General features: G+C 38.6%; 1 protein-coding gene across 4 annotated transcripts; it reads right to left on the bottom strand.

Moving 5' to 3' along the window:
* Window positions 1-7,126: 7,126 nt before the first annotated feature.
* On the bottom strand, window positions 7,127-16,235 carry LOC114281014 (ribosomal RNA small subunit methyltransferase G). Of its 4 annotated transcripts, none has more exons than XM_082916984.1 (10): window positions 16,059-16,235; window positions 15,854-15,934; window positions 14,578-14,685; window positions 14,263-14,429; window positions 10,004-10,073; window positions 9,646-9,725; window positions 9,450-9,512; window positions 9,210-9,286; window positions 9,025-9,108; window positions 7,127-7,245 (listed from the first exon to the last, which is right to left on the bottom strand). In XM_082916984.1, exons 1-10 carry the CDS (start codon window positions 16,134-16,136, stop codon window positions 7,202-7,204), a joined length of 852 nt encoding a protein of 283 aa, XP_082773110.1. In that variant the 5' UTR covers window positions 16,137-16,235; the 3' UTR covers window positions 7,127-7,201. The 4 variants fall into 4 exon arrangements, with proteins under 4 accessions (XP_082773110.1, XP_082773111.1, XP_028079237.2 ...); XM_082916985.1 differs by having other exon boundaries at window positions 7,181-7,245; window positions 14,596-14,685; XM_028223436.2 differs by lacking the exon at window positions 7,127-7,245 and having other exon boundaries at window positions 8,880-9,108.
* Window positions 16,236-16,593: the final 358 nt, after the last annotated feature.

Raw genomic sequence — 16,593 nt, 5'->3', positions numbered from 1 at the left:
TTTTTACACATTTTTTTGTAAAAAATTAAAAAATTATTAAAAAATAACTTGTTCCCAAACGAAGCCTAAATAGGCAAAAAAAAAAAGAATAAAACAATAATAATTTTATAACAATTCATTTTTTGAATTACCATAAATATATGAATTCAACAGATGAGGGTTAGAATTTGAGGGTTTGCTTCCTTCAAGGCCTCAAATTTGACTTTCTTTACCAGCAAAACTCTTGAGACCAAGATTGCAAGGAATAAACTTATTTCAGAAAGTTTATTCAAGATGTAGATGTGCAACGTTACACATAAAAAAAATTTAAAAAAAAAAAAACTTAAAAATTAGTTTTTAGATGCATTTTATTTTTTAGTTTTTAGATACATTAATCTAAATGCACCTAAAAAGTAAATTATGTAAAATTAAAAAAAAAAAATCAATAAACATGAAAAAACCAAAACATTTTTTTTTTATTTAGTGATTTTTTGGGGGGTCAAATTTCCTCCCGTGTAATTTATTTATATGTGCATCTAGATTAACTATATAATAAAATGATAAAAGAATAAAATTTATTCGTATATAAAATTTATACAAAAAAAAACTTGATAAGAATGATGTGACATTATTATTATTGTAATAAATTCATTTTCAATGATATTTTATTTCGAAATCAGATATCTAGAATTAGTCACATTATTATGTATGACTTTTTGCTTGCATAGCATTACCTATTAAATTAAATTATTAAATAAATCCACTACAAAACAAAACAATTATGAAACATATGAAGCCATAATACATTTTTTGGAAATTAACCAAGCAAGGTAATTTTTATAATAAAATCACAAGATGGATTAATGAATGTACAAATAACTGGAACAATCTCTAAAATTTACATCACCAAAAGAAAAAACAAACAAAAATAATAAATCAAATAAATTACTGTTAGCTCCATCCACTACCCACATGGTAAGGAGTTCACTATCCACATGGTGTGGGTGGCACCATGTGGTAAAGGAAGCTGGTGGGGGCAGTACCAACTCACCAAAGGTAGATGGTGAAGGTGGCACAACCAAGCCCACTCATTGTTGTCACTAAACCCACCTCTCTTCTCTTTTTATAAATTGAGATGAGTGAGGAGGGGTTGTATACGAGAGTGACACACAGAGCTGAAGAGAGCAAACATAGAGTGTAAAATCTGTGAGTGAGAGTGCATTCTATAGAGAGGTGTAAGGTGTGAGTTGTAATTTCCTTCTGGGATAATTCTATAGTGGATATCACTCCTGTGGACGTAGGCAATTGGCGAACCACATAAATCTCTTGTGTTATTGTGTGTGATTGATTTTTGGTGTCCCATAGTCCTAACAAATGGTATCAGAGCTTCGTCGGTCGCGTTTCGGAACAAAAACAGAGTGTTTTTCGAAATTACCTATAAATCAAGTTGCTCGAAATCAAGTTTTGAGCATACCAGGAGTAAGGTCTCCTAGAGAGGAGTCCAAAACTACAAAAAAGAGGCCTAGAAAACCCTAGACGTGCCCTCTGAAAATGGCGCGTGAGTCCCATGCGTATATACGGGCCTCCATGCGTCGTCAACGGCCTGGCACGTCATCTCAGTCTTTCACACGCGCCTTACGCGTGGCGCAAGGTGGAAGACGAGCCACATCAGTGCCACGTAGCACCACATCACCGCCCTTGTGGTTGCCACGTCACGCCACGTCAGTTTTAGTTGACTGTTGACCGAGCCGACGCCGAGCCGCTAGAGTCGTTGATTGAGAAGCCAAGCCGAGCTGAAGCCGAGCTTCCAAGCAGAGCGAAGCTGCTTTGACCGCACTGCTGACCGCATTGACTAAGCCGCTTGACCAAGCCGTTGACTGGAGGAATTATTCGGTGCTTCCCAAGCGCACTAGATTCTACAGATCTGAACCGTCCAAGCTGTTTTGTCTTGATCAGAGCCATTCGGAGTCCGTTTTTGACGATCTAATAGTACTTTCCAACTATTTGGTGTATTCCAAACACATCCGTACGGTCAAATTTTTCATTCAGAGTTTTCTGTAAAAAGAAAGAATACGATGGAGGAATCCACATCAACTTCAGGATCTATGTTCAAGTTGACTCTTTCCAATTATGCAATTTGGAAGTCATGGATGGAAGACATCCTGTTTTATAAAGATCTATTTGACCCTATTTTTGTAAAAGGGGTTAAACCTGAAAGAGTGAAAGATGATGACTGGATAAAGATGAACCGCAAGACTATCAGTTGTATCAGACAATGGATAGACCATGGTGTATACCATCAGCTCGCCGAGGAGACAGATAGACCGCTCGAAACAAAGCCTTGGTGATGAGAAGGCTTGTCAATTTGAAGTTGAAGAATGGTATGTCTATCGCCAAGCACACTAGTGAATTCAAAAATCTGATGAATCAGCTTGCAACCGTCAAGATGTGCTTAGACGATGAAATGCAAGCCGCACTACTGCTCAGTTCTTTACCGGACAGTTGGGAGACATTGGTGGTCTCTCTCAGCAACTCTGCACCAGAAGGGAAGCTGACCATGAGCATGGTCACAGACACCATGTACAATAAAGAGAGAAGGCGGAAAGACATGGGAGGTAATCAGTCCCATGCTCTTGTCACAGAAGATAGGGACAGAGAAATAGGTAAAGGATGAGGTAGAGGAAAAAGCAAGAGTAGAGGTAGTTGGAACAACAAAAGTAAATCTAGAGACAACAAAGGTCGAGGTAACTCCAGCTTCACTTGCTTTCACTATGGCCAGGAGGGTCACATAAAGAGAAACTGCCCAAGCCGGAAAGAGAAAGGCCAAAGCAGTAAGTCAAAAGGAGATGAGAACACAACAACCACAACAACTGATAAAATACTTCTTACAGTTGGTGAAGAGGAAGATTGCCTTCACGTAGCTGACCACAGCTACATAAAATGGGTGAGAGACACAGCTGCATCCTATCACGCCACTTCCCACAGAGAACTCTTCAACTCGTACAATGCCGGAGATTTTGGCACTGTTCGAATGGGGAATTCTAGCTATTCAAAGATTGTGGGTATTAGAGACATTAGTATTCAGACTAATGCCGGGAACAAGCTGGTTTTCAAAGATGTGAGGCATGTTCCAGATTTGTGCCTCAATCTTATTTCCGGAAGCGCCCTAGACCGACAGGGCTATACAAGTACATTTGAAAATGGCTGTTGGAAGCTGACAGGAGAAGCTTTGCCAGTTGCCAAAGGAGAGATGTCTTCAACATTGTATAAAACTCAAACGAAGATTTTTCTGGAAAGTCTTAATGCAACAGAAGACAAGGAGTCACCGGACTTATGGAACAGAAGACTGGCTCACATGAGTGAGAAATGATTACATTTGTTGGCAAAGCAATCCAAGATGCCCTTATCCAAAGGAAGTGCCTTGAAGCCGTGTGATCATTGCCTTTATGGCAAACAACATCGAGTATCATTCAGTTCAACAAGCAAAAGGAAAACAGAAGTGCTCAATATGGTATACTCGGATGTTTGTGGCCCAATCGAAGTGGAGTCACATGGTGGCCGCAAGTATTTTCTGACTTTCATTGATGATGCATCAAGAAAGTTGTGGGTGTATTTCCCGTAGACAAAAGATGAGGTATTTCAGTACTTTCAGGAGTTCCATGCAATGGTTGAAAGAGAAATTGGGAAGAAGTTGAAGTGTCTTCGCACAGACAATGGAGGCGAGTACACTTCCAATGCTTTTGCAGCATACTGTGCCAGCAGAGGTATCCGGCATGAGACAACAGTTCCCAACACCCCACAACATAATGGTGTGGCAGAAAGGATGAACCGTACTATTATTGAAAGAGTCAGATGTATGCTCAAAATGTCAAAGTTGCTAAAGTCATTCTGGGCTAAAACCGCCCGCACAGCCTGTTATCTCATCAACAGGTCACCTTCAGTCCCGTTGAATTTTGCGATACCTGAGGAAGTCTGGTCCAAAAGAAAGGTATCATATTCTCACTTGAGAGTCTTCGGGTGTAAGGCCTTTGCACACATCTCCAAGGAAAATAGACAAAAGCTTGATGACAAGTCCACTCCATGCATATTTGTGGACTATTCAGATGCAACATTTGGGTACAAGGTATGGGACCCAGTGAACAAGAAAATGTTCAGGAGCAGAGATATTGTGATCCAAGAAGACCAGACAGTAGCAAATTTTGAAAAATCTGCAAAGTCTAGAGATGTCATCACTTTAGACTTGTTTCCATCTCCCGAGCCATCACAAAATGCTAGATGTGATGATGTGCAACAAGAAGTTCCAGAGTTACAGGATCCTATGCCAGAAATTGAGGATTAAGAGGAAAGAGATGAAGACCCGGAAGAAGAGGGTGTTGAGCAGAGGGAGCAACCCCCTCAACCAGAGGCAACTGGGCCTCATTTGCGGAGATCTGGAAGAGTTGCCATGCCATCAACCAAATATCCCGCTTCTTAATATATTCTGATTACTGATGAGGGGGAGCCTGAGAGTTTTTCGGAAGCAAAGAATCATACAGAGAAAGACTGTTGGATGCAAGCCACGAAGGAGAAGATGAGTTCTTTGCAGAAGAACTACACTTATCAGCTTGTTCCACTTCCAAGAGGCAAGAGAGCCTTGAAAAACAAATGGGTGTATAAGTTGAAGAAAGATGGCAACGGTAAACTATTACAGCATAAAGCTCGTTTGGTGGTCAAAGGCTTTGGGCAGGAAAAGGGAATTGATTTTGATGAGATCTTCTCCCCAGTTGTAAAGATGACTTCCATTCGAGTAACTCTAGGATTAGCAGCTCGCTTGAATCTGGAAATAGAACAAATGGATGTCAAGACTGCCTTTCTCCATGGTAATTTGGAAGAAGAGATCTACATGGAACAACCAGAAGGATTTGAAGTTAAAGGAAAACAAAATCTAGTCTGCAAACTAAAAAAGAGTCTCTACGGCCTGAAACAGGAGCCGAGACAATGGTACAAGAAGTTTGATTCATTTATGGTGGATCATGAGTACACAAGAACGGTGGCAGACCAGTGTGTACATTTCCGAAGGTTTTCGGATGGAAACTTCATTATCTTACTGTTGTATGTCGATGATATGCTGATCATCGGACATGATACTACTATGATCAACAAGTTGAAAAAGGACTTGTCGCAATATTTTGACATGAAAAATTGAGGCCCAACACAACAGATTTTGGACATGAAGATTATTCGTGACAGGAAAGCTAAGAAGATATGGCTGTCACGGGAGAAATATGTTGAACGAGTGATTGAAAGGTTTAACATGAAAGATGCCAAGCCAGTCAGCACACCATTGGCCAACCATTTCAATGTGACAAAGCGTTCGTGCCTTACAACCAGCTCTGAAAGGAAAGAAATTGAGGCAATCCCTTATTCTTCTGCAGTAAGAAGTTTAATGTATGCAATAGTGTGTACCCGGCCAGATATAGCTCACGCAGTTGGCATTGTGAGCAGATTCCTCGCCAATCTAGGAAAGGAGCAGTGGGAGGTGGTCAAATGGATTTTTCGGTACTTGAAGGGAACTTCAAAGATGTGTTTATGTTTCGGCAATTTTAGAGGGTTTTACAGATGCCGATATGGCATGTGATCTTGATGGAAGAAAGTCCACATCAGGATTTCTGTTCACCTTTGTAGGGGGAACTGTTTCATGGCAGTCCAAACTACAAAAAAGTGTTGTTTTATCTACAACAGAGGTAGAGTATATTGTTGCCGTAGATGCTGGAAATGAAATGTTGTGGTTAAAGCGGTTTCTCCAAGAATGGGGTCTACAGCAGGAAGAGTATAAGATACATTGTGATAGTCAGAGTGCAATTGATCTGAGCAAGAATTCCATGTACCATTCACGTACAAAACACATTGATGTCCGGTATCATTGCATACGAGAAATGATGGAAAAGCAGCTAATGAAACTAATGAAGATTCACACAGACAAAAATTCTTCTGACATAATGACCAAAGGTGTCACCAGAGACAAACTGAAAGTTTGTAAGAATATGACTGGGATGGACTTCAAGTGAGAAGTCAGTTATCCATATGGGCGTGGAGGGGGAGAATTGTTAGCTCCATCCACTACCCACATGGTAAGGAGCCCACTATCCACATGGTGTAGGTGGCACTATGTGGTAAAAAAAGCTGGTGGGGCAGTACCAACTCACCAAAGATAGATGGTGAGGGTGGCACAACCCAGCCCACTCATTGTTGTCACTAAACCCACTCCTTCTCTCTTGTTATAAATTGAGATGAGTGAGGAGGGGTTGTCTATGGGAGTGACACACAGAGCTGAAGAGAGCAAACACAGAGTGTATAATCTGTGAGTGGGAGTGCATTCTATAGAGGGTTGTGAGGTATAAGTTGTAATCTCCCTCCGGGATAATTCTATAGTGGATATCACTCCCGTGGACGTAAGCAATTGTCGAACCACGTAAATTTCTTGTGTTATTGTGTGTGATTGATTTCTAGTGTCCTATAGTCCTAACAATTACAATTTCCAACAAAAAAAAATATTTAAAAAAAATGGTAGGTATCCAATTGTCAATAACAGTAACAGAGCACAACAATGCAAAACAACGAAGAAGTTGTATAATAATCAATCTACCAAAAAACAATCCATATCCACCAAACCAAACACCCATCTTCTCCAAAACGACACCCCCCTCCAAATCAAACGACAAACTCCTGACTCTGCTGCCACAGGTCCTTCTGAAATTTCATCATTTTTGTAAAATTAAATCTCAATCATTCAAAAAATAATTTTAAAAATATTTTATAAAAACTACTCTAAAGGATTCGGATTTCTCAATTTCTTCTGGAGCCTCTGCAAAAATGGCCTGCAGGCATCCATGTTAAGGTCCATCGCGGCAGCAAGCGCTACAAACGCCGCCGTGTCCTCCGTAGATGTCACGGGTTGCACCCCCATCTCCACCTCCAGCTTACTACACCTCCCTCCTCCCTCCACCATCGCTAACATCACGAAAGCCCGGTACCAAAATTGTGCCCATGAAACCCAAACCTCAAATCACAGTTGCTTTCGGGGGTTGAAGCTGGTGAAACTCCAGTGCAATCTATGGTGAATTTGCCGCCATTTTTGATGCTTAGACTTGAATTGGATAGAGTCACGGCATCAGGGAGGAGCTCGAAATGGTAGCCAAGGTTGTTTCGATATCGCTTTCGAGCCACGCCTCGAGCCAGCCCTTCAGCTTCCATGTGTGGTCAGAGAATGAGCCATGCATCTGGTATCTACGCGAGTTTGTAAAAACTTGTGTTCCTTAAAACTTTTATGAGATGACTTACCAAACATTTGTGTTAACTTACGTTTCATTTTGTATTGTTAAAACTTTTATCAGATGACTTACTCGAATTTATATTATTTATGAATTTTTGTAAAATCACTTATGTAAATTTGTAAAAACTTAATTTTGTATTCCTCAAAACTTTTATAAGATGACTTACAAAAAAATTTCATTACCTTACACATTTTTGTAAGATCACTTGCGTGAATTTATAAAAACTTATTTGATTTTGTGTTGTTTAAAGTTTTATGAGATGACTTACGAAAAATTTATATTAACTTACATATTTTTATAAAATCACTTATGTGTATTTGTAAAAACTTAATTAATTTTGTGTTTCTCAAAATTTTTATGAGATAACTTACGAAAAATTTGTGTTAACTTATGTATTTTTATAACATCAATTAAGGCTACGTGATTTGTGAAAACTTCAAAAAAATTTCAGAAGACTTGAATTTGTATTACACATTTATGTGAAATCATTGATATGAGTTTGTAAAAATTTACATAATTTTGTGTTGTTTAAAACTTTTAAAAGATGACTTACTTGAATTTGTATTAACTTATACATTTTTGTGAGAAAATTTACGTGCATATAATATAATCTATTATTTTAATATAAATTACCTGTAAGTTGACCTATTTAGCAAGTCAACAATGTTTAACAACAAACACAAAAATGTATAACTAAAACAACAAAAATGCATAACAAAATAGATACACCCCAAGAATTCCCCTAATCTCTATTTCTTTAACTAAACACCCAATAACTTTTTAACCAAACAACCCACCTCTCATCCCATCCTCTCCATCAAAATAGTTTGATTCTTATTTTTTTTTTATTGTCGAGAGAGATTAATGGAGTACTAGAATATGATAAAATTGCTAACCACTACTATATTTGATTCAATCACAATGTCAGGGTACTGGTTGAACGAATGAGCATGACGAACTTGCCAACGATATGGTTCTGACAGGAAATGAAACAACACTGATGGAAATCTTAAAGAGCCAAACATGAATTGACCTTATCTAGTTTCATTCATTTTACCGTCCTAATCATTCCGTACCAACTCTCCCAAGGAGGGTTGAGACAAGAAAGGATTGTGGGACATCATTTTTTTTGCTAGATTTAGAGTTGGCTTTGTACAATTGTCACAAAGAGATTTTATCCTTTAATTTTGCACATCATCTTTATTTCATGATAGTTTAACCAGATTTACCACATATATTGGACAATTTTTAACTTGTTTATCAACTGTTGTGACTATTTGATTCCATTATACATTTAATTTTGACATAATTCAACACCCTATCAAACTTCATTTGGAAGCTTCCCCTAACATGAGCAAGCCAAGCCTAGAACTTGCACGCAAGAGAATGAGGAATATTTAAACTCTCCATTGAAAATCTACTTATTTATAAGTATGACTAGTTAAAATAAATTTGAAAATCTATACGGAAATGATGCCCTATTTGATGGGATTTAAGACTTAGTTTGGTTTGTATGTAAATGATGCCAAATACGACTATGCAATGCTCGATTGCTTTTCTCGTATTATTCTTTTTCATGTAGCAAGATAAGAAAATTTGGGTTCCATAAATGAAATTGAAACTCCACAATAATTCATCGTGAACATCATTAATGTCTGACTTTATAATAAGTATAATTAGAATATCAATTGGAAACAAAATGGTAAAGGGGATAGTCATTTCAATTTCTTACTAAAGTCAGAGAGCTCAAGAACGTGGATTCTGGAAATGCTGGCTGCTTCCGCTCTCTCTTTCTGAGTGTTATACCCCCAGTCCCCTGCTCCAAATAATCCCAGGTTGTAAACTAAACCAAACAGAATGCAACAATGAACTGATATATATTTATGAGAAGTCTGAGAGACAAAAAAAAAAAATCACCTAAATACAAATTCCACGCATCTAATTCAGGCTCTTTAATGACATTCTTCAGAGTGGCAAGCCGATCTTCCACAAAGCTGATCAAAATAAGAGTTAATTATTTTTCCCACAAGTTTTTCTTTGCTTTCACCATGAAAAAATTACTATTTGCTTCTGAGCTTTACTTTTCCAGAAGCCTTGTGGGCATTCTTGAAAACAGACTCGGTTTAAATCATCGCATGAGCAGAAAAGAAATCTTACTGTAGTGTCAGGCCCTGGTGTTCTGGTTTCTTCTGAAGCTGCTTCAGGACTTCTACTTTGGGACTGATGGGAATTGCCAGAAGCGAAGAAAAAACTCGTGTCACGGTGAACAAACGATAGGCAGAGAGGTATTAAAAGACCAGCCAGACTTGTAATAACACACACAAAAAAAATATATACTTAAAAATGCTCTCACCCAGTTCCCAGACCATATATTCTTTCAGGTGGTATAGTTACTCCTGCAAGCTCTCGTAGCAATGCATCAGCAAATCGGCCCTGTGGTAAAATAGGGCAGTCGTAATGCCAAAGAAAAAATAAAAATTCAAAAATATCAGTAAAAGGGAAAATGGAAAAATGCATATACATTATGAAAAGACACACACGATCCAAACTAACCTTAATCCCATTTATTGGGGTCTGCTTCGGACACTTTAAAAAACATTAATTGTTAAAAACTTCAAAAATCAAATTTGGGTTTTTCCTAACTACGTCAGTTCAAATGCAATAACTAAAAATTCCTATTAATATCAAACATATAAATGAAAAATGCATACCTGTTTTGTGGTGACAATATATATTTTTGAGCTTGCAAATTTGAGAGCATCAGGAACGCCTGGATAAAATCTGCATAGGAAGTACAGTGAAACTATTATGTTGGACTTGTGTACAAGACAGTTCAAAAATATTTTTTTGGGGGGGTACAAGACAAAATATCACATATTAATTATTCTAAGGGAAGGGGGTATTGGCGGGCTTCGAATCCCGATCAGTGAGGAAACAACCAAGGACCCAAGCTATTGGGCCAAATGCTATCCTCAGATAGTTCATAGTTGGTTTACAATATGTTCATCAATTTGAAACTAACCAGTGTTGGACAGGTCACAGTTATAAGTTAAGGGTGCATTAGTCTGTCAGAATCTTTGAAGCAAGTCCTTACTTATTTTGAGCTAATATGCTCTTATATATATATAGCATGTGATAATGAACTTCTCCATTCAACACTCTTGCCTGACACAAAGATGAATTTTCAAGTATGCTAATTCAAACTGTTTGTTACTTCATAGCAACAAGCAAGCAATGTGCACATCATTTCTTTCTTCACTAGCATGTGACACACACATATTTCAGGTTTGGTATATGGCATAAAGTAAAAAGACGAGAAAATTTTGTAGATTCACAAACTATGTTAAAATTCAAGTATTATTGATTGATTGATTGTTACAAGATTCATTAATTACAATTCCTATACAATCTATATATAGAAGAAAATGTGGTAGTAGGTGTAGTGGAGGTGATAGTGGGTTAGGTGAAGTGGAGTGTGTGGTGAAGTGGAGGTAGGTGAAGTGGAGTGTGTAGTGGAGTAGGTGAAGGTAAAGATGGGAAATTCTAACAGCCCCCCGCAAACTCAAGGAGGAGAGAAACTAACCAACTTGAGTTTGGAGAGAGTAACAAAACAAGAAAATACATAAAAATAAAAAAGGATAGGAGACACTGTATGGTCGTGTCAGACCGTTGGTGAAGACACTGTATGGGGTGTCTTAACGTTGTAGAGGACACTGTATGGTGGTGTCATAACGGTGTAGAGGACACTGGATGGCGGTGTTAGACCGATGTAGAAGACAGTTTATGGGGTCATGTCGGACCGTTGGAGCAGACAATGTTGTGACAGTGGTGGTGACAGTTTACGGAGTCTTGCTGGACCCTTGTAGAAACTAACCGGAATCAATGCCGGGACAGTTTACAGAGTCTTGTCGGACCCATGAAGGAGCTAACCGGAATCAATGTCGGGACAGTTTACAGAGTCTTGTCGGATCCTTGTAGAAACTAACCGGAATCTATGTCGGGACAGTTTACAGAGTCTTGTCGGACCCTTGTAGAAACTAACCGGAATCTATGTCGGGACAGTTTACAGAGTCTTGTCGGACCCATAAAGGAGCTAACCGGAATCAATGTCGGGACAGTTTACAGAGTCTTGTCGGACCCATAAAGGAGCTAACCGGAATCAATGTCGGGACAGTTTACAGAGTCTTGTCGGACCCCTGAAAAAGTTGCACCCTCAAAAGGTGTGCCCAAAGTTGTCAAAAAGTGTGCCATCAAAAGGCGTGTCCATTTTATCAAAAGATGTGCCATGAAAAGGCGTGCCAGTGTGTCGGGTGGCAAGAGGCGCGCGATGCGCGTGGCTGCCTCGGCTATATAACCAAGACTGAACCTGAGGCTGAGGCAGAAGCAAAAAAACTGCGAAATCCTCTGTAAAACTCTTCATTGTGCTGAGAGAGAGAGGCTGTAACACTGTTGTGCTGAGAGAGAAACTCTGTAATACGCTGTAACACTCTGTTGCCCAGAAAAATGGCCTCGTCCTCGTCTTCCCGTGGACTGCTCACCCTCTTTCCCGACCTCAACGAGTCAACGAGAGAGAGAACTGGTGCGGTGGCACTGGAACCTCAACCAAACACCGCTGGGTATACTCCGTTGAACTTTCCGATGCGGTCTGTGGAGCAAAGAATGGCAGTGCTGTCGGATGTGGAGGCCAATCAGTATACTTTGAAGGTATGTGTGGAAAGCATGACGGCGGTCACAAACCTGTCGAACCGGCTGCAGAGTAGGACAAATGAGGTGCAGCAGTTAAACTCCCAACTGGCTCTGCTCCAACGCATGTATAAGGATGCGCGAGCAGAGATAAGTGTGCTGAAGGCGGAAAATAAGGAACTGAAGCGGAAGGCCACCGTGATGTTCCGATTTGGAGGACCGCCAGATGCTACAGTGGAGGAGCAGACTGGAGGCAAAAAGAAGAGGCCGGCGGCAGAGTAGAGAAGAAAAATCCCACTGTGGGTGTGGATGTTTTGTGTTGGTTTGTTTTTTTTTTTTTTTTTTTTTTTTTTTTTTTGTTGTAAAATGATGATCGGGATGAGCCCCAACATGAATAAAATGAGTGTGGTAGCAGTTCGTCTTCTTCCTTGGTTTTTTGTTTTTTTTTTTTTTTTTTTTGTTTTTTTTTTTAATAAAATAATAATAATAATAATAAAAAATAAAATGAAGTGGAGGCATGGTCTCAATGATGTCTTTGTGAAGTTGGGGGCATGGTCTGACAACGAGTGGGGTGGCATGTAAAGAAAAAATAAAAAAATAAAAGAAGAAAAGTAAAATAAAATAAGAATAATAATAATAATAATAAATAAAAGGAAATGGAGGCATGTGGTGATGAATAAAATAAAGGAGTGGGGTGAGAGAGGCGAAGTAATGGTGTCCAGAGCCTCAGTGGAGTGACAGGGCTGACAGCAATTTCACTACTAATAATACTCAGCTTGGATGGAGAGCTCTAGGGAACCATCTGTCGGGGTTTCCAAACCAGAGCAGGGAGACATCCTCATTGATATTAATGACCGATTCCCTCGTGATTTCCTTTCGGATACATTCTCTAAGGCAATATTGTCTGAGGTTTCATCCGGGTTGAGTCCGCTACAGAAAGACGGAGCTGGTTTGAGCTTCAACATAGAAAATCAGGATCCTAAACACTGGTCAGTTTTCCAGAAATTGGCAGAAGATGAGATCGGCTGAGATCTGCCTCTCGGCTGGAGACAGAAGTCGGAGTCGAAGCCTGGCGGGAGTGCGGTGCCAACGACGGCCTTAGCTACAGCTTCGAGCTCGTCCAGGACGGCGCCGGCAGGGAGCCCCAAGGGAAGTGGGGACTTCGGGTACGGGCTGTGGCCGTACTGCATGTATAGAGGGTTCGTGATGGGAGGGAAGCAAGTGCAGTAAACCCACGGTAGAAGTTAGTGTGCAGTACGTGAACTGCACAGAAGATGCGGCCGCATTCGTGGCATTGTCAGCGGCCGTTGATCTTAGCACGGACGCTGATCTTAACTTGAGGAGGTTCCAATTCAGGGAACTTCAAGCTGCAACAGACAATTTCAGCAGCAAGAACATACTAGGGAAAGGTGGTTCACGGCAGCAAGAAATATGACAGCGGAGTGAAGGTATGTGTAGAGGTCCGGCGGGCGGCCAAGGCGAGGCTGCCGCCCGCCGGTGAAGCAGAATTATTAGCTTCTCAACCTTGCTCTGATACCATGTTAAAATTCAAGTATTATTGATTGATTGATTGTTACAAGATTCATTAATTACAATTCCTATACAATCTATATATAGAAGAAAATGTGGTAGTAGGTGTAGTGGAGGTGATAGTGGGTTAGGTGAAGTGGAGTGTGTGGTGAAGTGGAGGTAGGTGAAGTGGAGTGTGTAGTGGAGTAGGTGAAGGTAAAGATGGGAAATTCTAACAAACTATCATTATCATTTTGGTCTCTTTAGCCCAAAATAATTACTGCTAAAAGCCAAATCACAAGTTTCATTCAATTCCGATACAAAAATCTATATTAGGGAATATATTGATGCATTAGCTTCCAGCTAAATTGTTTAAATCTAGATTATTAGCCATTATATGTGGCACCAATCTTCGTCGAAACTGGGTTAAGAATATTTCTAGATAAAGCAATAAACCACCAAATCCTATGGTACTTAGAAGGGAAAGCCTTGCAGAATATCTCTTGAAGAATTGTTTGTCTCTTATGATTCATATTTAGCATGTTAAAAGGGAAAGCAATAAACTACCAAATCCTATGGTACTTTGGACTTGGTTGCAGACTCATCGGTCCAAGACTTGCTAGTTATATTATCCCTTTCATTTTATCTACAAAAATCATTCGTTTGCAAGAGTTTCGGAAATTAACATTCAAGAAAAGAAGTTTCAAACGGATTTATTAGAACTACTGTAAATTTTGATAGCATCTCAATGTCAATGCAAATAATTAAGGTAAGTTACCTATTTGCACCAATCCAAGTAGCTAAGTCGTTGTCCATCCAATCATCCCTCACCCTTCCAAAAAGTTCTATTAAAGCATCCCTATTCTCATCCCATGCTTCCAGAATAACTGGTTTTATCTTTGACCAGTTCTCCAATATTCCCTCAACTGTGAGTCCCTCTGCAGCCTTACATATCAAACCACAGCAGTCAGGTCCAGAACAATTTGAAATAAGCAAATATGAATATCCCAAATTGATCTTATTTTTTATTTACTTTCTTTTTTCTTTTTTTTTAATCTATGCTAATCAATTCAACTAACAAAATACAAGTTACCAGTGACTGAGTACACACCGACGATTTGCGAATAGAAGGAACTCTTATCTCCAACAGCAACCTTACGAGCAATAGGTTTTCATATCCAGTTTCTACCACAGGTCGCACCTGCCACAGTATGGGAAGATGATTATTCTAAAAATAACCAATATGTTGGAGTTTTTTTTTTTTTCTCTGTGTCTCAACTTTCAGCATAAATTATCTCTAAATATAAGTCCACTGTTTTTTATCATTGATTTTTCAACTAAGAAGTAATTGAGACATCCATTAGAAACATCAAATGGTATGTAAATAAGATTTTATCAAGCTAAATCATATGTAAGAAATAACTTAACAAATTTAAGCAAATGTGATCACAAGTTGGAGATTCAACTAATGCAAATCTGTTTTTATCAGTAATTAAACATCTTTTTGTTCATGAATTAACTTTTCAAGTAGAATATCACCTTCAATCATCATTTAACAAGAAATTAAATTGAGAAAATATCATTTTGCCCCTAAACTATCGCTCAAAACTTCTATTCTTTTAATAATATCAATTATACACCTAAACTATTTAATTTTGGATCAATTTTACCTGCCGTTCCCTTCCATTTATAATTAAACATAAGTTACTAATGTGACACTGAAATTTCATTTGAAATTCATTTTATCTCCCAAACTATCTCCAAACTATCTCCAAAATATCAATTAGACCCCTAAATTTCATTTTATTTAGAGGTCTAATTGATATTTTGAGGATAGTTTGGAGGTAAAATGAAATTTCAAATGAAGCTTGGGTGCCACATCAGCAACTTAGGTTTGATGGTGGGGCTAAAATTGATACAAAATCGAATAATTTAGGTATAAAATTGATATTATTAAAAGAACATGAATTGAATTAATTTTTGAGAAATAGTTTGGGGCAAAATGGTATTTTCTCAATTTAATTTTTTACGAACTTTCCTGCATACCAAACAGGTAATGGAAAATTATTTCTTATATGTTTTCATTTCCTTTCCTTTTAACTCAGTTTCTTCAGGAATTATGTTCTTGTATGATTTATTGGAAACCAAATTTCTCCAGAATTATTTCCTCCTAAATTCGATTATACCAATTTTGATGTTCTCCAACAAACTTTCCGTCACTTTATTGGCAACCAAACACTACTTACAACGATTCACTTCGCTCCTTCCGATTCTTTTCCCCTAGTTTTCTGAATTCAAAAAACACTCAACTAGTAGCAGAAAATGTCACAAAAAAAGTTTTTAAAAAAAATGAAATTAAAAGAGCTTACAGTGTGCATTTGGTGAACAATCCAATCCTCCATTGATGAATCCACACCTTCAAATAGACTAGGCCATCTCACCTTAGCAGCCTATACGAATCATTGAATTCGAATGATAAAACATTAACAACACTTCATAAGCATCAAATCTACACACACACACACACACATATATGTATGTATGCATAGGCGGAGAGAGAGAAATGAGAGGAACCTTGATGGCGGAGAGAGAGCTCTCTCCACAGCTATCGCAGAGAATTCCATCGAAGTCCAACGCGTACAAATCGCCCATTTCTCTCTCTTCTTTCTCTCTCTAGTGCTCTGTAGATAATTTGTCTGGTGTGGAATCGCCGACGCTGTAATTCTCATTACCCGCCAATCTGAAAAGTCCAAGTATTTTTTTCCTAAAGTTTTTTTTAGAGTCGTGCATTATGTGGTTGAGATTTAATGACAAGTCACATCAATTTTTTAACATTAAATCTCAACCACACAATGCATCACTTTAAGAAACTTTAGGAAAAAAATACTCTAGAGGATCCTTGGTGGGAATTGAGTCCCTTCAACGTGCGACACGTGTATTATACCGTGTTAAAATTTTTACCAAATAAATAATCAAATATCTCCTGTGTCAGCCCTACATCATACATCATGTCAGATATTTGATTATTTATTTGATATTTTCCTCAAACTCTTTTCTTTACCCATTGCGTTTGTTTGCACGGAAGGCATGTTTTGTACAAATAAAAAAT

The sequence above is a fragment of the Camellia sinensis genome, chromosome 2 (assembly GCF_055761805.1).
Source record: "Camellia sinensis isolate YWXY chromosome 2, ASM5576180v1, whole genome shotgun sequence".
NCBI classification, from domain to species: domain Eukaryota; kingdom Viridiplantae; phylum Streptophyta; class Magnoliopsida; order Ericales; family Theaceae; genus Camellia; species Camellia sinensis.
The sequence above is the reverse complement of the archived record's forward strand: the minus strand, read 5'-3'. Positions and strand labels throughout refer to the sequence as shown.